The 23,748-nt window shown below is 35.3% G+C and overlaps 2 protein-coding genes across 2 annotated transcripts; both read right to left on the bottom strand.

Moving 5' to 3' along the window:
- Nucleotides 1-1,873: 1,873 nt before the first annotated feature.
- Nucleotides 1,874-4,385, bottom strand: LOC138319940 (uncharacterized). Its single transcript, XM_069263048.1, has 4 exons — nucleotides 4,257-4,385; nucleotides 3,734-3,869; nucleotides 2,752-3,033; nucleotides 1,874-2,101 (listed from the first exon to the last, which is right to left on the bottom strand). The coding sequence occupies exons 1-4, from the start codon at nucleotides 4,282-4,284 to the stop codon at nucleotides 2,029-2,031; spliced, it is 519 nt and encodes a 172-aa protein (XP_069119149.1). The 5' UTR covers nucleotides 4,285-4,385; the 3' UTR covers nucleotides 1,874-2,028.
- A 4,474-nt stretch (nucleotides 4,386-8,859) lies between these two features.
- On the bottom strand, nucleotides 8,860-22,399 carry LOC138319504 (sodium-dependent multivitamin transporter-like). Its single transcript, XM_069262659.1, has 16 exons — nucleotides 22,067-22,399; nucleotides 21,009-21,077; nucleotides 20,512-20,563; nucleotides 19,010-19,077; nucleotides 17,490-17,570; nucleotides 17,193-17,266; nucleotides 16,325-16,462; nucleotides 16,065-16,200; nucleotides 15,717-15,805; nucleotides 15,212-15,324; nucleotides 14,437-14,507; nucleotides 14,073-14,159; nucleotides 13,544-13,761; nucleotides 10,954-11,066; nucleotides 9,527-9,651; nucleotides 8,860-8,922 (listed from the first exon to the last, which is right to left on the bottom strand). Exons 1-16 carry the CDS (start codon nucleotides 22,397-22,399, stop codon nucleotides 8,860-8,862), a joined length of 1,830 nt encoding a protein of 609 aa, XP_069118760.1.
- Nucleotides 22,400-23,748: the final 1,349 nt, after the last annotated feature.

The following is a 23,748-nucleotide window of genomic DNA, read 5'->3' on the forward strand; positions in this document are numbered from 1 at the left end:
TCCCCCTCTCGTAAAAACAGCTGATAAAGCGAGTTGTCCAGTCCGGTGATTGCTATCAGAGTTATATCCCTTAGCCAACTTCCGCCTAAACCTTCAATACGGGTATAATTTTAATTGTTAATTCAGAAAAGAAGGTATAAAGAAAGTATTTATTATATTGATCAAAATTTAAAATAAGTGTTGTATAACAGGGTAAGCACGATGTTCTTGAGTTCAAATATTATTATTCAACAAAATTTCATCAATCCTCGGTAGTATAGTGGTAAGTATCCCCGCCTGTCACGCGGGAGACCGGGGTTCAATTCCCCGCCGGGGAGGATTACTTTTTTTTTTCTTTTCTTTTTTCATTATGTCTTTTTTTTTCTTTAAGATCCAATGAAATAAACGACTTCGAATTATTCACAGCAGATAGCTACTAGATTTAATGTACATAGTGGATTTAACAGCAAACAATTAGTCACCATACAACAAAGTATAAGTTCACGATGTTTCAAGCATATGTATAAAACAAGAACAGAAAGTTCTTATGGTAGCCGAGAATGGGAACTTTTATTTATTGTACATATAGAATAACGTTCAAAATAAACATTACATTCAGTTTTAAAAAGCCCAATTTCTCGTGTACTATCTATGAATACATACAGAACTGACACGGAAGAGCAACAGCACCACCTACAGTCATTATAATGATTAGTGAACCACAACTCAAGTTGATATCTTATTATTTTCTTGTGGATGTTCTATCTTCCTTAAACATTTATATCAAAAAGAAAGGGTATTTTTCTAAAAGATGCTCCACCGCTGACAAATGGTAGTTTTTCTTTATCAAAAACAGGAGCAAAAGATTTAGTATGTTTTCCAGTTACTAAAGTTACTTACTTTACACCATTACCAAGCATTGAAAAGTTTGTGCTTGTAATTTTACTTCAAGATAAAAATATGAAAAATATTATAGCATCCCGAAAAAAATCCTATATGGAATGAAGTACTGATTGCGCAAATAAATTACCTTGTATCATTTTTTTGTGTTAATTAGACACATATATACACGGTTAAACGCCAATACTCGTTAAAATGATGAGTATGGTTTATGTTCTGTCGGCGTTGGAGCACCTTTAAGAAGTAAAGCATACACCGATTTTGTTCAGGGTCAGATTTGAATAATTTTTGCAACTAAAACGAACAGGAAGGGCAATACTGGCAACATTTTGAGCTGTTTTCATCGTTCGTACCCAAAGTTTGTCTTTATTGTATCGTACAAATGGCAAACGTTACACCTTTAAAAGTGGTCACATGAGTGATTCTATTTCCGGATTTTTTTGGGTGTTGAAAAGATTGTTCAGGAAGTATGATTTTTGACGATTTTTTATGCTATAATGCTCCACCACCGACATTGCATAAATGATATTTGAAGAATAATTGATGTTTAATCGTTTATATATTTGTCTAATTAAGACAAAAACACATTTGAAATATTTATAATTTGTTTTCCTTTTGTTGTCTGCGCAATCAGTTCCTCATTTTATATAGGTTAGTGTGACATTTTTTTCCAAGATTCAATTAATTAATCTTAAATACATTTGGTGTACTATGATATTAAAGAAAAAAGAAGAAGCAGCAAACTTAAGTAACTTTTGTAACTGAATGAAATGCTAATTACTCAGCTGCTCTTGTTTTTAATACATATAAATTGCCATTCGTCTGCGGTGTAGTATCTTTAAATTGATAAGAACTTCCAATCGAAAACCTAGAAAATTCTGTTGCAAGTTTTTGTAGGTAAGGCCTCTATACTAAACTGATTTGATTAAAATATAATTATTAGCGTAATCATTCATTCTAAAAAGAAAAGAAGAAGAAAACAGAAAACACAACCAAAACAAGCTATAGATTCTAGTTTTTTTTAAATCAATACAAAATGGCAATTCATTGTTCCGACATAACACTACGTAGTCGTCAATTGTTAGTGACGTCACTTCCGTCAATGGTGACAGTTGTTTGGGTCCTGTAATGTTAGTGACGTCACTTCGGTCAATGGTGACAGTTGTTTGGGTCCTGTAATGTTAGACTGGTGTCGTCACAGTAAGCCAAGGAGAAGTCGCACCTGCAATGAACGACAGGTTAATTAGTTAGTTAAAGGCTAGCTAGTTAGTGTTAGATATTTACAGTTCCAGGTTAGCTAGTAAGTTGTTAGCTAGTAAGTGGTTAGTTAGGTACTAATTATCTTATTAGCTTGTTTCGGATTAGCTTGTTACTGTTACTGGTTAGAAAAGTACTACTTAATTACAGTAATGGCGAACAAGTTAGTTAGTTACATGTCACCAAGTTACTGGTCACTAGTAAGTTAGCTACTGGTCAATTGTTAGCTAGTTACTGGTCAATTGTTAGCTAGTTACTGATCACTGTTAATCATCATCAATGTTATGTCATCGTAATAAATTTTCGAATGTTTTTTAAACCACTTTTCACTTCTCAAATAAATGCTGAACGAAACTAATACTACATTCAGAGATAGACTCATTTCTCGTGAAATTTATGATCTGAAAGCAAAATAAGAGCAATTTGGGGTCATGTTAATTATTTACATCAACCTACCTATCTCTCCAAAAAATAACTAACCATCCATACCATAAAACTAAATGGAACACATATTTGTAATAAATAACAACATGTCAGAATTATTGTCCAGAGTTATCGGTCTTTACGCTAGACGAACGCCAGGAACGAAAACTCTAAATAGACGTTGATACTTACTGGTTGAAGTAGAGCTTCCCGTTACTGCCACAAACAGGGGCAAGTTGTGGTGGACATGTTATGGAATCTTTATTGTGACAGAAAATATCTAGGATAGGGTCAGGGGTTGCCGTGGGGGCTGAAGTTGGCGAAGGAGTTGAAACCATCGGCCTTGGAGTTGAAATTGCTGGTCCCGTCGGTGCCGTTGTAGTGTAGATTACGACGGGTTTATTACCAAAGCAACTTCCGAGTGAGGCAACGTGAATCGAGTTGTCGGCACATCTGGCCTTGCTGAATTCACAACTGGTGAAAAGAATAAAACAGTGGGTTAATCTACGCTAATTTATTTCATCTTCAATTTTCGTTAGAATGTATTTGTTCTATTGATCAGATGTTGTTCTAATAAGAATCATATTATGCTCTGCGACATTCATAAACATCATATTGCACCATTGTGTGGGTACCCTGATTCGCTGAACGAAGGCGTACGGAAGAATGCTACGATGTTAAATAAAATGCAGAATTCACAATTGTGCGAGTTCAGAAGAGGCTCATTTTTAGGAACAAGGCAGCTAAAATATTTACCATAGAGGTTAGTAGATCTTCACAATGATTTTATTATTGGTGTCGGAATAGCATATTAATTAACAAATTAGGGAGGAATTAATTGTCTATGGATACGAATGAGTTATTAGCCTGGTTTTAAAGGGGTTAAGCAAGGAAGTGATGTTGCGGGCTTGCTATTCCATAAACGTGTAATTGGTTAGTATCGAAGGTGTTAGGGAGGGATGTCCTTTTTCAGCCTTGTTTATGTAAGGTTCTGTAATTTAAAACCAATTTATTTGGACAGTTTATGTAGGAAAGGAAGGACTCTAAAGAAAACTTTGACTTTTCCTCCTTCGAAGAAGGCATGTGACTACTACAAGTAACTCCAGTGTTGGGCAATTAAGTTTTGAGGCTCACAATTTATTATCAATAATTCAATTTATATTGTCATACTTACAAATTAGGGTACAACGTGTTTCTATTGTCGCATACTTTCTCGTCTGTATCGGCTTGCTGGTAAGTTGAACAATCAAGATGAGCTATGTCGTCACACAGGTGTGTAGTGTCACCAAGTACACAGGTAACAATGGCGACTAAAACATATTTGAGTTTTCGTAAGAAACCGGAATGTACTTTTATCACTGATAAATAAAATTTTAAACATTCGTTGAAAAGCCGTCCGGAAAACAACTAATATAATTACTGATCCAGGTTTGACGATATGATTTTTAGTTTTGAAGCGAAAATATTAAAATATTCTTTACAAAGACATAACCAACAAATGTAATATGTGAAAAAAAACTGTTTCCAGCTGACATTTATGTGCTAATAAAAGCCAGCTACATCATAGTAGATTTAAAACTCGAGCTCTTCACCTTTGTCCAGATGCCAAAGTTAATCCATAACAGTCGACAGAAAGCTGTCAAATGTTCTATAATGATGTTACAGTTAAACGTTATTTGACGAGAAAAGTTATTTACCAAATGTGATTGGTAATCCTAGCTTCATTGTGACAATAATCCGTCCTGTAGATTTCGGCAATGTTATGGCGTATGGCAGAGAAATTCTTATCGCGTGTCGATTACTGATTACTTATCTCTACATTAAGGTTTACATGACTACAACCAGGACAATGTAATAAAATCCGTGAAAGGTAAACACGATTTTAATCTACGTTGTGGTGACAAAGGTCAAGTTCACTGACCTTCTACCACTTGCCCTTCAATTCGGAGTCATGGTTGCCGAGTCGTTAAGATTACTGACCTTCTACCACTTGCCCTTCAATTCGGAGTCATGGTTGCCGAGTCGTTAAGATTACTGACCTTCTACCACTTGCCCTCCAATTCGGAGTCATGGTTGCAGAGTCGTTAAGATTACTGACCTTCTACCACTTGCCCTTCCAATTCGGAGTCATGATTGCAGATCATTAAAGTCACTGACATTCTACCACTTGCCCTCTAATGCCGAGCCATGGTTGCAGAGTCGTTAAGATTACTGACCTTCTACCACTTGCCCTCCAATTCGGAGTCATGGTTGCAGATCATTAAGGTCACTGACATTCTACCACTTGCCCTCCAATGCCGAGCCATGGTTGCTGAGTCGTTAAGATTACTGACATTCTACCACTTGCCCTCCAATTCGGAGCCATGTTTGAGTGGTTGAGGTTACTGACATTCGACCATTGTCCTTCAATTTGGGATCGTGATTGCTGAGTTACGGTCACTGACATTCTAACACTTGCCCGCCAATTCGGAGCAGCACTTACTGAGTGATTGAGATCTGGATCTCGTTATCTAAGTAATTCAAGTCCTACAACGTCTACCCCAATAGGCCACTGCATTCCCATTGATATCGACTTTCACGTCATACAGATGCCTTTATTGTGACAGGTAGGTGATGGTTTTTCTGGAACTCTCAAAATCCAATTAAAATTTATTTACTTTATTTACATGGATTACAAGTTACAATCTTATATAATCATATACACTAGCGAGTTATATTACTATATGGCCGAGCGTTCTCTGATTACTGTTTTTTATGTGTGTGTTTTTTTGGTTTTGTTTGTTGTTGTTGTTGTTGTTTTTTAATTTTTTTATTTGTTATTTTTTCCGTGTTGTTTTATCTATGATAATCTTCACGAAAGAACTTCCGCAAATCACGCCAGTTTTAAAGATACATTTCAGGTTATGTATTATACTGACATATATACGATTTAATACGATATATAATGGATGCAGGCTGTTAGCCTCTACATCCTTATCGATATTTCAAAAAATTCAATTATACATTGATTACTACTTCTGGTAAAACTTATGGTTTAAATATTCTTTGTTCCACATTCTCTTACTATATAGTATATATATAAATATATTATATTAATATTCATTCATGTACATGTATATAAAGATGAAAGACTTTGTTGACAATTTTTCCAATGATTGTCCAGAAAAATTTCAAAATGTTTCACATCTGTTACATCTGTAACATGTTGTCGCAAATTGTTCCAGATATCTACGATTCGAAAACGGAAGAAATGTTTTCTAATGTCCATGTGACTTCCTTTTGTAATGATTTTAAAGAGTGTCCTCTGATAATATCCATTTGAAACATAGATGACGTAACTCTTTAATCATTAATATCTTTTAATATTTAGAACACATTTATCAAGTTTACTCTTTTCCTACGATATTCTATGTTTGGCAGATTTAATCTCTGTAAACGTTTCGGATATGTCAAGTCTTTAAAGCCGGGTATGAGCTTTGTAGCTCTCCCATTGGATTGTTCTCTAGTAGTTCTATATCCTTCATCCTATATGGACTCCACACACTTGAGGCATATTCCAGGTGGGGGTCGTTCAAGAGCCTTAAACAGTAATTTAAAGATGCTCCACCGCCGACAAAGCATAAATATTATTAATTATTTAAACAATGATTAGTTATCAATCGTGTGTATTTATGTCTAATTCACACAGAAAATAATTTTTTTTTGTTATTTTGCCCTTGGTGCATGCGCAATCAGTTATTCATTCCATATAGGATATAGTGCCACAGAATTTTTTCGGGATGCAATGAATTATTTTTCATATTTTTAACTTGAAATAAAATTAGAAGCTCAAGCTTTTCAATGGTGGTAATGGTGTACAGTAAGTAATTTTTGTAACTGAAGAAAATACTAAATCGTCTGCTCCTGCTTTTGATAGTGAAAAAATACCATTTGTCGGCAGTGGAGCATCTTTAATCATCTTTTCATCAAGGAAGGTAAAGGTTCTTCTTATCAGTCCCAATATGCTGTTTGCTTTACTTACACCTAGTTGGATGTTTGCTCTGAAATTTAAGTCCTCATCCACTGTTACTTAAATGTCCTTTTCTGATGTTATATTAACGAGTTTTATTGGTTCGCCTGTTATCCTAGACATAATATGTATTTTTTTCTTTCGAAAGGACTTAACATTTGTTTGAGTGAAAAAATCTTAGTTTTAAATTTTTCAAGGACTTAACAATTTGTTTGAGTGAAAAAATCTTAGTTTTAGATCGTGGCAGGTCGTTACAACGTCGTTGCGAGGTCTTTAGGGGGGGCGTATTCACAACTCAGGTAGGTCGCCATTACGCGCGATAGAGCATGGAAGAGCGAGTTTGAGCTACGACTATTTTGAACATGTTCAAAATTTACGTAGCAAGGTCGTGGTGTTTAAGGGTCGTAGTGACATCGTATCAAGGTCGTAGATGTAGCGTAGTGGCAGCGGGTGCAGCGTAGTAGAAACGTAGAACACACGTGGCCAGGTCGTCAAAACTATGAGCGTAGATCATTTTAAGATGTTTCCTCCTCAGTGAAGAATAGAATTAAGAGAGGAGGCTCATAGACATCATATATATCGTAAACGTCGGTCGGTCTTGACGAAGTCGTGGAAATAACGTAGCGCAAACGTGATACTCGTGGAAGCAGCGGAATACTAGCGTGATGCGATCTTCTAGAGCGTAGCAGCATTTGGACCTAGTCGTATAATATCGTACTGGCAGCATGGTTTGTCGTGGTAAAATCGTACTTAGAACGTACCGTTGACGTAAAGAATGTGGCGCAAAGCTATTTTTGTGCGCAGTAGGAGCGTATCAGTGTCGTTATAACATACACTGGAGATGGTTTTCAAAAAGTTTCAAGATCTCGGTTCGATCTTAATGGTCGTGGAAGTGGTGGAGGGGGTAGTAGAGACTCCATCCAGTGTGAAGGGACTACTCATAAAAGTATTTTGTCCATATGGTTTACTATGCTATTCCTTACTAACGTTTCCAATGTTTTCCCAACAATACTTGTCAGACTGACATGTCTGCAATTCCCCGCTTCTGACTTTGAGCCCTTTTTAAAATTCGCTTTAATGTTTGTTTCTTTCCAAGCTTCTGGTATCTTGCCTTGCTAAAGTGATCTATTAAATATTTCTGCCAGAGGATAACTTATATGCTTCCGTAGTTCCTTTAGGGCTTTAAGGGGAATCATATCTGGTCCTTGGGATTTACTTAAATTGAGATCAAATAGCAAGTTTTTTCAATTATTTCTGGCGTGCAGTTTATTTCCTCAAATTGATGTTTAATGTCTCTTTCTTTGAAGTCCGGTAAGCTTCCATGTGGTTCTTGGGTAAATACACTACTAAAGAATTTCGCAAGTACTTCGGCTTTATCCTTGTCTCTCACGGCGATTTTCTAGATATCTCCATTGAGGCCCTTTAAGTCCGAAATACATGTTTTAACTTTTCTTTTTGAGTTGACATATTTCCAAACTTTTTTAGGTTGTTGTCTAATATCTGATAAACGTTGAAAAGAATTATTCATTTATCAATCAAACCACAATATTTTGTTTCTGTACAATACCCCAAAATATTTTTTTCTGTTTACTGAATTTTGTTCCATCACTGTAAACTCTGATTCTGATTATATTCTAACATTAAAACTCACTCACTGATTCACACACTTCTTTTGTAAAGTTTTACCAATTTTCAAATAATTTCTAATATGTCAAACAAATATCAATTTTTAATTTGAATCCGTTGCAATTGACTACTCTAAATGGATGAGATGCATCTTTCTATAATGTAGAAAAATGTTGTGCACTCGAGATGAAGCATTTGTAATCTAAATGGATGAGATGCATCTTTCTATAATGTAGAAAAATGTTGTGCACTCGAGATGAAGCATTTGTAATCTAAATGGATGAGATGCATCTTTCTATAATGTAGAAAAATGTTGTGCACTCGAGATGAAGCATTTGTAATCTAAATGGATGAGATGCATCTTTCTATAATGTAGAAAAATGTTGTGCACTCGAGATGAAGCATTTGTAATCTAAATGGATGAGATGCATCTTTCTATAATGTAGAAAAATGTTGTGCACTCGAGATGAAGCATTTGTAATCTAAATGGATGAGATGCATCTATCTATAATGTAGAAAAATGTTGTGCACTCGAGATGAAGCATTTGTAATCTAAATGGATGAGATGCATCTTTCTATAATGTAGAAAAATGTTGTACACTCGAGATGAAGCAGAAAGGTAACTGCAGACCAAACTTTATAATTTCTGACTTTGCTTATTGGCCTTATATATCTGGAGTTCCATCATTAAGGCAAGTTTCCTGTTCTTTTGAATCCTCTGTATTAGTCTGAAAAATATGAAAATATATACAAAAATAAAATATTCATTTTTATGATAATGAAATGATACTTCATTTTATCACAAAATGTCTTTGCTCGAAACGATCACTGTGATTAAATACAACAGTGCACTAATTATCTAGAAGTAGCTATTTAAAGAAGCCAGCAATTCTGCGTAAACACCTGATATTACGAAGACTTATTGTAATATACGATAACTTCATTTTGTTATGTAAAATGGAAATGTGACACTTTCATAAAATATATTGAATGTTAATGCACTAAGTAAATTTAATGAGATGAGGCGTAAATAAGAGATAACTAATGAGGTACCGATATGTATTTAATCTTTCAGATGGATCTTTGTTTGTTTTACTGATAAAATACTTAGTTGTCGAACAATATCATGAAGAAATAAACTTACAAAAAAAAAAAAAAAAAAAAAAAAAAAAAAAAACAACAATTTACAAACAAAAAAAAAAAAAAAAAAAACACAAGAAGAAGAAGAAAAAAAAATAAAAACAAATGAACCATGATGTACAATCAAATACTTATTGCATTTTCTAAGTTAAGAAATGCTTTTAAGAACTTAGTATACTGACATTAACTTACGTGTGCTATGTTTGGGTTGTGGTAGTTCACACCAATATTGAGTCGTTCTTTTATTGCGTTAGGGATACAGCAACACAGTAGGTCACAAACTGGTACGACTAGATCCGGATCCACTGTCTGACTTTCTGGAGAAGGTTTATGAGAACATATAAATGAAGGTAAATCTCATAGCAAAGACCACACTGTGTATGTTTTTATAGTTACATTTGGTCTTATAATTTTTTTTATGTTTTAGACTGGTTATCTACCTAAATTCCAGAGACTCTACCAGGTGGCGCTTCACTCAGACCAGACATTCACTCTACACTACAGGTGGCGCTTCACTCAGACCAGACATTCACTCTACACTACAGGTGGCGCTTCACTCAGACCAGACATTCACTCTACACTACAGGTGGCGCTTCACTCAGACCAGACATTCACTCTACACTACAGGTGGCGCTTCACTCAGACCAGACATTCACTCTACACTACAGGTGGTGCTTCACTCAGACCAGACATTCACTCTACACTACAGGTGGCGGCTTCACTCAGACCAGACATTCACTCTACACTACAGGTGGCGCTTCACTCAGACCAGACTTTCACTCTACACTACAGGTGGTGCTTCACTCAGACCAGACATTCACTCTACACTACAGGTGGCGCTTCACTCAGACCAGACATTCACTCTACACTACAGGTGGTGCTTCACTCAGACCAGACATTCACTCTACACTACAGGTGGTGCTTCACTCAGACCAGACTTTCCCTCTGCAGTTTACATTGTAACTCAGACCAGACATTCACTCAATACTACAGGTGGTGCTTCACTCAGACCAGACATTCACTCTATACTACAGATGGTGCTTCACTCAGACCAGACATTCACTCTACACTACAGGTGGCGCTTCACTCAGACCAGACATTCACTCTACACTACAGGTGGTGCTTCACTCAGACCAGACTTTCACTCTGCAGTTTACATTGTTATTGCAAACTTACGGGAACATTATTGAGTTAACTAAAAACTGTTTCCAAAAATTTGTAATTAACAAATCAGCTAATATTGGTATTAATTCCATACCTATACCACGTGATAAAACTCCAGTTATCGTTTATGTTTACATACTTCACATACATACGGCGCCTCTCATTGGTCAACTCAACATCTCTTTCAACTTCGGACTACTTTTCATAGTGCATTTTCCCCCCAATAACATCACATTTATTGTAAACCAGATAGTTGCTTACTCAAAGTATTAAACAACAGAATATAGGAACTGTATTTTATGGCGGGAAGATATTTATAACACAGAGTTAAGTGGTAAGTTGCTTTAAATGTAAACGAAGTTGAAGTTAAGTTATAAAAGATTAACTTTTAAAAATTTAAAAATTAACAAACTCGAGTTTTGATAAACATGTTACTTGAAATGAGTAGATAATACCCGAGGTTTTCTTGGTCAGACGACTGACGATGGAGCCGACGACGAGGACGATGATGATACCGATTGGCTGTAGGTAATGAAAGGAGAGGGAATAGAGAACGTCTAACCCGTACCTGTTAATAAACAAAATTAAATCAAAAACGTCTAAACCGTTCCTGTAAATAAACAAAATTAAATCAAAAACGTCTAAACCGTTCCTGTAAATAAACAAAATTAAATAAAAAACGTCTAAACCGTTCCGTTAATTAAAAAACTATGTAAGATAAAAACGTCTTAACCGTTCCTGTTTACTAAAAAGCTTAAAATAAAAACGTCCAAACCGTACCTGTTGATTAAACAAGATGCACGTCGAATCAAGCTGACTTCCGAACTAGTCCGAGATATTTCCAATGTTAGTCTAAATGCAAAGTTTCATTAAGCTGAGTGTTTTTACTCACAATATCGTGTTCAAAAGATCCAATAATAAGTATTAGTGCAAAGGGCAATTACTCCGTAAATTACCGTTCAATCAAGCTGATTTTCGAGCTTGTCCGAGATATGTACAATGCCAGTCTACATGCAAAGTTGCATCAAGCTAGATTTATATTTACTCAAGTTATCGTGGTCACAAAGTCCAATATTAATTATTAGTGCAAAAGGCTATAACTCCGTGAATTATTGTCGAATTAAGTTTATTTTCGAACTCGTCCGAGATTTTTCCAATATAAGTCTACATACAACGTTTCATTTAGTTCGTTGCATATTAACTCAAGCCATCGTGTTCACAAGGAAATGTTAACGGACGGCGTACGACGACGAACAAAAGACTATCGCAATATACTCATGACCTGTGGTCAAGTGACCTAAAACTAAAATTAAAAACGTCAAAACTGTACATGTTAATTATAAAACTAAAAATTAAAACGTCCTCAAGAAAATTCAGGATCCACACTTTGAATAATGTGCGGGGTATGTAAATGACATCACGAGGTTCGTGTCACCAGAGTTAGGGCTACCTTTGTCAATCAATATCCTCGAAATAATAAATTGTTAATGATGTTGTGTTAAATCAATAAATCAGATTAGAAGAAGTGATGGATATATAGACCCAAAACGAAATAGATCAAATCTCAAAGCACCCTTTTTTAAAGAAATTCATTTCCACCCCATCAAAGTTTAAAAGGGGGTTTCATGTCAAAATTACCAAAAATACTTTGAGGGAGTTTTCATAGGAAAACCAAAAAATCAAAACATCATCAAATCTCAAAGTATCACATCTTCAATCAAATATTTTGCCATCCCATGAAAGTTAAAGAATGTATTCCTCTAAGGAGTCAATTCTTGTTTAACTATTGTCACTCAAAGGTACCTAGTTCACAAAATATTTGAAACTATGTGAATTTTATAGTTTGACCACATTCAAGATAGATTAAAGTGATAATTTCCGAATGAGGTGTTTGATATGTATATGTGTTTGCAGAATTTATTTTCCAGTGGTTTTCTTTAAAAAGACACCAGTTATATATAATTTATAATACTCAGATTTTTTCCCCTCAGAATAACAACATATGCTACCCCTACCCATTAATTTTGAGCTAAAAATGCACCATTTTAAGCCAATTTTACCAAATTTAAACCTGAGTAAAAAAAGTTCTCGTATTAAACTTTTGTAAATATTTCGCATATCAAGAGGAAAAGGGTTTTTCTTTCTAAATCAAGCAGAAAAATAGGGTGTCCGTGTTCTTATTTTTTGCCCCATTTAGATATTTGTTATTTTTCACTATTATAGAGCAAAAAATTGATCGAATCACCATTAAATGTAAAAAAAAAAACGTTACAAAGGTGTATGATTTCAAACATTAATGCTCAATATGGTAGACCCTAGTAAAGATTTAAAGCAAAACTTAGCTCGATACAGTTAGAATGCTGGCACTGTGAGGATTTAAGTAAAAAGTGGTAAAAACGTTGGCTCTCTGTCGAAACGAGACTGCAACGGGACTGAAACCTCAAAGGAGTACATTTTTAAAAGGTCCTTGAGTTTTCATATCAAAATACAACATGCATAGCAGTTTCCAAAAGACTCTTGAGTGGGTTTTGATACTAAAAACGAAAATTGAAAACATAATCAAATCTGAAAATATCCGATCTTTTAAAGATAGTTTGGCATTCCCTCAATATCTAAAAGTCCCAAATCCCTAATTTTCCTCATCGGTTTTGTCATTACACGTACATTTATTGTACATGTATACACGGATACAGTATATGGTATTGTGAGATATAAATAAGATGATCAGAACTTTTGTATATTTTTTGTATGTTTTTCGGGCTTTAGATTTTTATTACAACTTATATATTGAAGGAAGAAACAAGTTTGCAGAAGGAAAAGACTTGTAGTACGGAAGCTATACTGTTTTACAAACTGGCTTTGAATTGTCAACAAAGAGGTGAGGGCTAATAAAGACTGTCAGACACCCTAACCACCATCGTCCTCAGTCCCAGGTGTTACTTACTAAGATAGTGCGACATACATCTGGGACATGAGGATGAACCACCATCAGGTTTAAATGTAGTTAGTAGAAGAATGTCAGAATGTTTCTTTAATAGTACTTACGGTCCACGAATCGTTGTATCTGGTCGGCTAGTAACGTTTCCTACAGTAGTAGTGATACTGTTTGCGTATGAAGTATCCGAGGAAACATTGTACAGAGGGCAATTATATATAGGAGCAGGGCCTAGTGTCGGATTCTGTCTTGTTCCCGAGGAAGTCATTTTACCAATCGTAATCCAAGCAACCAATAAGACACTAGTGGCACCTCCTACGATAGCTCCCTGTTAGATAAGGAGAAAGAGCCGAACAATATCATACAAAGGTTTCACTTCAATTTGTTTGAGTGTAAAACAATTTCACTAAAATAAGAAGCGGTTTATAACTGATTGTCCACGGTAATTTTGCCTTTCTTATCTATATCAAATTCATTTTTTTGGAAAAACAGGAACTGCCAATGCGCATGAAAATTATTGCCCTTCTGCAACGTGCATTATGTATTGTATGTGATTGACATTGTCTTATGACGTACTTTTATTGTCTATTGAATTTAGGAACTTACACGAGATATTGAACTTCAATATTAGTTACATACCGATTTGTTAGCCCAGGGTACAGTAAAACCCATAATGAAGATCCCAGCAATGGCACCATTGATACTCGCGTTCGTTGTCGTAAATATCTGGATAGAAACCATAATTCAACAATAAGAGTTTATGCAAATATAATAATAGTATTTTTATGTCAATAACCTTAGCGACTTTTTTAAAAGTCTGATACCTGTAATTTACCTATATATACTAATTATAGTATTATCATACAAGTGTATTACTACCTATGATTATTTTCCTATAGTTTACCTATATACGAACAAACAGAATTCTTGGTTTAGAAAAAAAGAAATTCAAATAATTGTAAGACTTCATTTCGCACCTATTTCTTATTTACCTAAAACTGACCTGAATGACAGGGCCTTCCAGCTGAGATACAATGAAGGCATTGCCAATTCCGATAACTCCGAATGTGAAACCTGAAATATAAATAATGGACACAACAACATATTGTATTTTTCATAGTAATTTTATTGAAATAATTCATATGAATTAAACATTTCACTGCAATAGTTCAATAATAGAGTAATCTTTCAAAGTCACTCTACACAACTATACAGTGTGCATTCACTAAGACGTCAGAGTCTCAGTTTCAACAAAAAATGACACAAAAATGTCCTCATTGGGGTTTTGAACACCCATAGTCGCATATCTGCATACACTATGCGTAAGGGTTACGTCAAGATAAACAACGAGGTATTCCCAAAGGAAAAAAAATCAGTTGCCCAAGGAGAATCAAGCCACTACTAATTGTACATAATACCGTCTAAAATTATCTATGGATACTAGGGTAGATCCAAATCTATATAAACTATAACCAGATCTCATATCCTAGTGATTGGTATCAGTTTGTTTATCTTCCATGTACTTTTTCTCAATAATAAAAATGTGAGAGAGGATAAATCTAAATAATTCTAGTGACTGATCCCATCACGTTCGTTGAAGAGTTTTTCTAACAAAATTGTTTTATTCGTTTCTGAAATAATCATTCGGAACAGTGTCATTTGCTTTGTCCAAAGTACTTTCGTTTTCTTGTATTCAGATTTCTTATATTAAAAATGGCATAAATGTCGAAAATAAACAAGACACAGAAACAATGAACGAAGAAACATAACATACTTACAAATAATTTGATTCATCAAGATCCCTCGTCTTTCAGACACCGGTTTGGAATAAGGTTTTACGATATCCTCCCACAGCAATGACGTTATTCCGCTCAAAAGTGAGGATATTGTACTGAAACATTAACATCGTAACACTCACAGAGGTGAGGTATGGTTGTGGGGACAGCCTCCGTTCTATGGAGGAGGGGATGAAAAAATAACATAAAACGGATTAGTACTGAGGAGAGGGTGATTGAAAATTAATATGAGATCGTATAGACCTATTAATTAGAAGAAGTTGATGGAAAATTGATATAAAACATCCTTGAAAATAGGACACAATATTTTCAAAGTGATTGAAATAGGAAAAAGAAGTCTGAATCTTGCTGAATATATTCAAATAGCCATTCTCTCAAAAACAGAACAATGGCAAGTCAGTTAAATCATTTGGTTCAATGACATTGCGGGTAAGTATAATGGGCGTCCAATTTATATTTTAAATGCTGCTTTGTATGAAAAAATTACCTTAGAGAAGCACAGAACAATGCCGCCATGAAAAGTCCAGGAAGACACGGTGTATGCTGGAACGTATCTAATACCATTTTGGGGATCAACTGAAGCATGATCATAACTACTTTCTTAGTATTGGCATAACGTTATTATATACATAAATAAAAAATGTGCATCTATATTCTTTAAATCGACCGATCTCAAGAGCGACAAACCAAAACAAAGAATGGCCAATTCACTCTCTCACCCACCCATCCACATATTCCTTTGTTTATTTGTGCATATGTCCATTCATCCAACCACCCACTCATCCGTCCATCCATCAATCGTCCGTTTTTTCGTTCGTTCGTCTATTCTTCCTACCTGGTTAGCATTGTCCAGTTGCTTGGAAACTAAAGGATCACATCCTTTGTTGAAGAAGTAAGCAAACATGATGGCGCCACATATTCCAGCCAAAAAACGCATGGTCATGGACAGAAACGCTGATAGGATATACATTCTGAAATCCAGAAGGAAAAGTTTTACATCCACTGACATGAAATGAATTAACACTCTTCACAGAAACCCAATATGACTTAGGCGAAGCTTCTTATAATTATGTAATGTCTTATGTAATTAGGTACCGTGTCCTTGACTGTATGTTCGGGGTGGCTTTTATGCGGAGATACGATGTTTGTAGAAAGGGCATGAATAATGAAGAACATGTTCCTCCAATCACAAGGCTCCAGAAACTCTGACGCAGTGTCGGATCTAGGTCAAATCTGAAACAGGTGGATCATGTCACTGGCCTGTGTACTAGTAAATATGTTTTAAGTAATTACAATTATATCGATTATCACAGCAATACAGCTCATAACTATATTTAGTTAAATTCATAACCTGCGAATGTGTATAGCTATAGCTATGAAACATATAGAAGATTTCGTAGGAATTAAATTGAAACATGAAATTAACACTCATCATTAACATGATTGCAGATTTGCAATTTTGATAATAAAGTTTTTAATTGAAAATCGGAAACCTTAATAAAAATCATGCAGACTCATGTTAAGACGAAACTGTTATTGTACAGAAATATGTTATTTTAGAGATGCCACAAGAATCACGAATAAAAAAAACAACGATATTTGTTTTATGCAATATCTTGATCTTACTCTAGTTAAAACGCGAATATTCTAACCTTAAAAGAAACCATCCGTGTATGTGTCACGATATACAGTCTATGTACTCTCTATAATATGATATAACATAAAATGAAGAACTATGCAAACTAAGCAATAACAGTTATAGCTATGCATTAATCCTCAAGAAAAAGAAGTGACCTAAAGAGGGATAAAGAGGTTTGCTAATTCAAAAATTCATATAAAAAGTCTTCTAGAAAACCAAATTATCCAAATTATCGACGTTTATGTCAACAATAAAATTGAATTACAGGTTTTGAGTCTCTGACAAAATGTAATTCGATTATGGAAATGGTTCTATTTCACTTACATGAACAAGTTAACCCTTCCCTGGTCGTAAGCTGTTTGCCAGGTTTTTTGAAGTCCTCCAGAATCAATTGTACCCTGCAGTAATGATTTGGGAACATGTTAAAAGAAAAGTAATAATCAGCAAAAGTCGGCGTTTCATTCAAGTTTAACTTTTTGATACAAATGCGAGGGCTTCAATGCTTCTGAACTGTGACATCCACAAGGCTGAATAAATTAATAGATAATGTAAAGTTTAACGATAGATATAATGTGTTTACCCTCAAACATAGACCAACGTTTTGATGAATTGAAACTTAACCTTGAAAATAATAGCGAATATGCCAGCGAACATTAGAATGGATTGTAAGACGTCCGTCCATACAACAGCAGTGAATCCTCCCTAAAATATAAATGATATATACATTATTTATATCAATGGAGGAAAAAACAAAAAGGAATATCAGAAAGGTAAACCTTTGTTCTATTAACGTAGAATGGAATTAATAATAATAAAGGAGTAGGTGGAAAAAGAGGAGTATGTGAAGGAAGGAGGAAGGATGGGACGGAGGGGAGGAGAGGAGGAAAGAAGGGGATGAGGAGGGGAGGAGCGGGAATAGGAGGGAAGGCGAGGAGGAGAAGGGGAGAAGAGGATGAGGAGGGAAGGAGGGAAGGAGGAGGGAGGAGAGAATGAGGAGGAAAGGAGGGAAGAGGTGAAGCGGAGGAAGAGAAGGAAACGATGGGAGGAGGAGGAGGGGAGGAGAGGATGAGGAGGGAAGGAGGAAATAGGTGGAGCGGAGGAAGAGAAGGGAACGAGGGGAGGAGGAGCGGAGGAGAGGATGAGGAGGGAAGGAGGAAATAGGTGGAGCGGAGGAAGAGGAGGGAACAGGGGAGGAGGAGCGGAGGAGGAGGGAGGAGAGGATGAGGGGGAGTAGTGGAGAGGAGGAGGGAGGGAGGAGAGGAAGAGAGGATGAGGAGGGAAGGGAAAGTGGTGGAGCGGAGGAAGGAGAGGGGAACGAGGGGAGGGAGGAGCGGAGGGAGGAGGAGGAGGGAGAGGAGGGAGGAGGGAGGAGGAGGAGGAGGAAGAGGGAAGGAGAGGAGAGGAGGGAAGGAGAAGGAGGGGAGGGAAGGAGAGGATGAGGAGGGAAGGAGCAAAGTGGTGGAGCGGAGGAAAAGAGAGGAACGAGGGGAGGAGGAGCGGAGGAGAGGGAGGAGGGGGTGAAGGGGAGGAGGAGAGGAGGAGAGGATGAGGAGAGAAGGAGGGAAGAGGTGGAGTGGAGGAAGGAGAAGGGGAGGAGGAAGAAGGAGTGAAGGAGCGAAGGAGGAGCAATGAGGAGGAGTAGGAGGAGGAGAAGTGGAATAGTATTTGACCCAACACATCCACGACGTTGAGTGATGGATGTAGACTGACAGGTCTATTGTATCATCCGATCTGACCCAATCGACATGTTGTTTACCAGGGGTGATACATCATTAAAATAAAAAGGAAAAGAAAGTGACCAGTGAATAGAGAGAAAACGTCTCTTTCACAGAATGCTGACACAAAGTTTTCGAATTATCGTGTTAGATATTATATTTTTCTAACTAATCCCATTTTGTTTGTATTTTTCGACAATAATTACATGTATGTATAAATAAATACAATGCACGTAAACTATTATAAGTAAGGGATAAATGATCAAGGTTAAGCAACTCGAAACTAGCATCAATTCATAGATTTTCTTTGGCACATCTTGAAGTGACAGGCGTTGTTCTAGCGACATCAAACCACAGATAACATATTGATGATTTTTATGAATTGATGGGTGGTTGTTGTTTTAAAATTTTAAAAGGATGACTTACAATCATTGTGTATATCAGTACCACAATCATGAGACCTACAATAGATATCCATATATCGATCCCAGCCACTACAACATAGAAACGTGATTCATGAAGTTAATGAATTTACACATCATGTCTTAAAGCACATACCTTAACCAAAACGTCTTTTTATTTTTTAAATGTATCTTTAAAACGAGTTTGATAATTCTGTGGACTACTAAAAGTCGGTAGCTTACCGTTACTACTAAACTTGTCATAACTTCCTAAAGAATTTTCAATATAGATATATTAAATATTAATTTCCATCCGGGTCGTCTTATGTTTCCCACCGTCTTCCGTATTGCAATAGTTGACTTATCACTATCTCAACACAACAAAACAGCAAATTAAACATTCATTTAAACGGTGAATCATATAAGGCCATCATATTATAGGTATTTTGATATAATAAGTAATTTTATCCTTTTTTTTCGGAAATGTTGTGGCTTATATAAACTGTGTAAATGTCTTTAATTTTACACAATCAATTCTAGCGTCAATTTGATTTTGAACAGGTTAGCGCGGTTATCAATTGGCGCATTTGTAGTAATCGCTATCTTTACGCCACACAGAAAATGCTACTAGGGCAACGATATTTCAGCAAACAGACCTTCAAAACAAGATTACAACTAAAATAGTATGTTTAATAGTATTGATTTAAGGCCCGAACATCAAAGAGGTTGTTGGAGTGGGCTTGAAGAAAATTACTTGTAACTTATTAGTACATTTAAATTTCCCATTTCGATGCCAAGAGGCTAAATATTGTGACACAATGAGTATTGCACAGTCAAAGATAACAACGAAAATGCAAAATTATGTATAAATTATTACGTATAGCAAAATTTAAAGTTCTATGTGCCGTAATTTTCAAACTCACGGGTCAAGAAGAGCTTTTAATATTTTATCCACCATAAAATATCACCAATATTTTGAGGATTGCAATACTTACAATGCATAGGTTTAATTTCACAAGTACAAATACGAGCTGAACATAATTTTTTGGCAGTATTGCCAAAAATCATTATATTCACATTCATATCGCAGTGAATTGAATACCATGAATATCTATATATATATACCACAAAGCCAAATTGTGGTCTACAATTTCATTCAACATTTTTACAGTGTTATTAACAATTTTTAAGCGATTCATACATAAGGCTGTTAAGGAATAAAAACAAGAATTTTACTGTGCATGTATTCTGTGCTGTAACCTATGTTTATAATGCATCAGAGATGTTTGTTTGTCCATTTAAATGATTTTCACAACTTTGTTTATGAAACCTAGTGGTTGTCAATAGGTTACTGAAAAAAATAACATGTCAAAATTTTCGCCCAGTTACGGCACATATAACTTTAAAAAAATATTAGAAAAACGAATTTGACATCACAGGAACATTGGCATCAGCTACATATGGACATACCAAATACTAATTGAGCATAAGAGTTGTTTGCAATTGTGAAATTAAAAAAAAAAATACCTGCTTTTAAGGCCACGGCTGGCATTGCTAGAGCTGTCCCCATGTAGTTTATCTAAATATACCAATATAGTAAAACTAAACCGATTTGATCGAAAGCAGATGCGGTATAGTTCTTCAATATTTACTAACCATTATCTACATAGATTATCTATCTTTCACTTAATCATTCCGACAATTGAATACAATTCAAATGGTAACGATTAATTTAACATATTTATGTTTTGACTTTCCCTCACAAAGATGATATTTTCAACTGCTTTAAGCACCAGAGAATAATGTCCTTTGACATATAATATCACAGCTAGTATACGGAATCCATTTTGATTTATTTTAATTTAACTCCTTATCACGAAGACATTTGGCAACACATTACATAATGACTGTTTTTCTGATCCAATCGTAAATGATTTCTTACAGCAATAATGAATTCGTTTACTTTAAAAAAAAAAAAATCATTCCTGGTATTTTCGAACCAACGTGTTGCGAAATATACATACCATCATAATTATGCTCAGCACAGTTGCGAACAATCGGATAACACGGGAAGTATACCGGCCCTCTAGATACTGTTATATAAAAACAAATGGCAGTAATGTTGTTGTATGATATTTAGATGAAACACCATCAATGGAAAACTATGTCTACAAGGAGGTCTTATTATCAGCAGAGAAAAACCCACGTGTATAAAGTATACGCAATGTAAAAGTAGTGAAAAAGTGGTCATACACGTTCTTCATAAATTGGATAGAAATGCAATAACCTATCGCAAGACACTTTGTAAGTGACTACACATCATCTACAAACGCTCAATAGATCCGAGAAAGAAATTTCCCATGCCTATATCGGATTATAAGTTACATTATAGGCAAGAAAAATATTTTGAAAAACGTATGTGCAAAAAATGAAAATGCATTTGGAAATTGTAGCTGGAAGTAACTGGTAGGACTGAACTGTTTTATGAGAAATCGATGGTAATGATATATTATTATCTATTAAATGTTTAAATGAAGACGAAAATAAAGTCTATAAAAGTATTGTTTCCTCACAGCAGTTGTGTACTAATCAACTAAGCATGGATATCGTAACCTTTTTCTTTACACTCGTGTTCATCATGGCAGCAACGAAGGCTCAACATAAGTTCGTTTTTGTTATACATTTTGTAGTTCCGTTTGATTAACCAGAGTTACATCCAATCGTTTGAATCCGTCAGGTGTATAACGACAGTAAAGACAAGAGTATCGAGAATGCAAACAGTTCGATAAGCAATGTATAGCCTGCGCATAATATATGCAGGTAAATTCAACCTTGTAATAGCGATATTACATTTAGAATTTCAACACTTGTCTGACAGTTATTCAAATATTGAAATTCCAATTAATGAGGAAAAATCAATATCAAGGTCAATATTTAAAACAAATTGCGACAAATATAATATAAAAGCTGTGAAACCGACTTTATGAAATTCAATTATGCTTATCCGATAGAAGTTTCGACCCCTAGACACTGTATATCATACCAAAAAACTCAAAAATTCAAATGTTCAACTTCCACTTACCTCATATACACTTTTCATCTGTAATCTGCTTAGACTTGGTATGAACAGGTATAGGCTTATCAAATCACCAATGAGATACCCTAGCAATACAATTTCAAATTGCATTCCGTACATATAAACTTCTGCTGGGATACCAAGCATCAAAATCCCTGATTGGTAGGAAACCAATAGAGATAATGCGACCGGAAGTACCGCCATTTTGCCATTGCCCATGATGTATTTTGAAACTGTTTTGTCTTTCTTCCCTCTGAGAGTTTGAAATAAACCAGTACCGAGGGAAAGAGCTACACTTATGGCAATTAAGACGTAATCTTCCCATTTTAGGTAGGTCATGTCGTCCGATTTTCGTCAAAAGCAATGTGTTAGATCTAGATTAAAGAGAAAACAACAACACATATATTTGATTTTGCAAGGTTTCCAAGAAAGATCAAAATTAAAAAAAAAGAAGAAAAAGTAATAGGTGTACATTTCAATGTTGTTGCAATGACGTCCATACTCAACATCTCCTTCTCAGAATAATTTTATCATCTATTGACCCAGATTTCTCGAATCAAATTTATGAAACATTAGTTTCATATGTGATATATCTTCATATGTGATATATCTTCAATCAACGTTTCTTTCGTATTTTAAATGGAATTAGGATAGCAGACGTGACCTATGACATGCATGCGGTAAAGTGAAAAGGCACGGCTATTTAGTTGTAGCTGAAGAGTCGTCATGAGTTTTGGTATTTGGTGGTATAACACCAGTCTAATGTTCTGAAGGTTGCTAAGAAGCACGTTCATCTAGTGTATGGGACCCCGTTGACCCCTTTATTGTTGAGCAGATACGTGTAAAACCGCATTCTATGGGTAAAGCTTTAAAATTGACATGAAATTAGTTTGTGATGTTTTAAATATAGACTGATCGACAAAATATCATCCTTCGGTACAAATTCCACATGGCTGCTGAGGTATCCTAAAGAACATTATTCTAAGTAAACGAGAATTGGCGTTCATATAATTTAAAGCATCATAAAGCATTAAAAGAAATGTCCTACTTCCGGTACAAATTCCAGAAGGCCGCCGAGGTGTCCTAAAAAAGGCCTTACCTCAAACCATTTCAGAACATTATTCTAAATAAACTAGAATTGGCGTTCACATAATCTAAAGCATTACAAAACATTAAAAGAAAAAAAATGTTCTTCATCCGGTAAAATTCAAGATGGTCACCGCATAACATAAAAAAACACACAAAAATACCTCAAAACATTTAAGCATGTTATGGTAAAAGCACGATGATAAGAAAAAACATTTTTTAGATACTATAAATCCTTTCAAAGATTATTCAACCGCTAAAAAGCCCTATTTCCGGTATATATTTCCTACTTCAAAATCCCTATTTCAAATGAACCCAAACTCCAACTTCAGTGAGACAGTTCTATAAAAAAGGACAAGAGTTAAATTATTAAAAAGCTTCACAACACGAACACAACAAAGCACGCTTGCATCTCACACATACAACGCATTGCATACGCGGTAGGCCGTCATTGTAGTCGAATTAATCAACCAATCTTTATATAGTACATTAAAACAAATCCTATGTTGTTAATGCAGATGTCGGAGTAGCGTTCTAAAACATTGCCACATCTTAGATGTAAATATGTTAAGTAAGCGATCTGAGTGGCTAATGACAGACGA

The sequence above is a fragment of the Argopecten irradians genome, chromosome 3 (genome assembly GCF_041381155.1).
Source record: "Argopecten irradians isolate NY chromosome 3, Ai_NY, whole genome shotgun sequence".
Taxonomy (NCBI): Eukaryota; Metazoa; Mollusca; class Bivalvia; order Pectinida; family Pectinidae; genus Argopecten; species Argopecten irradians.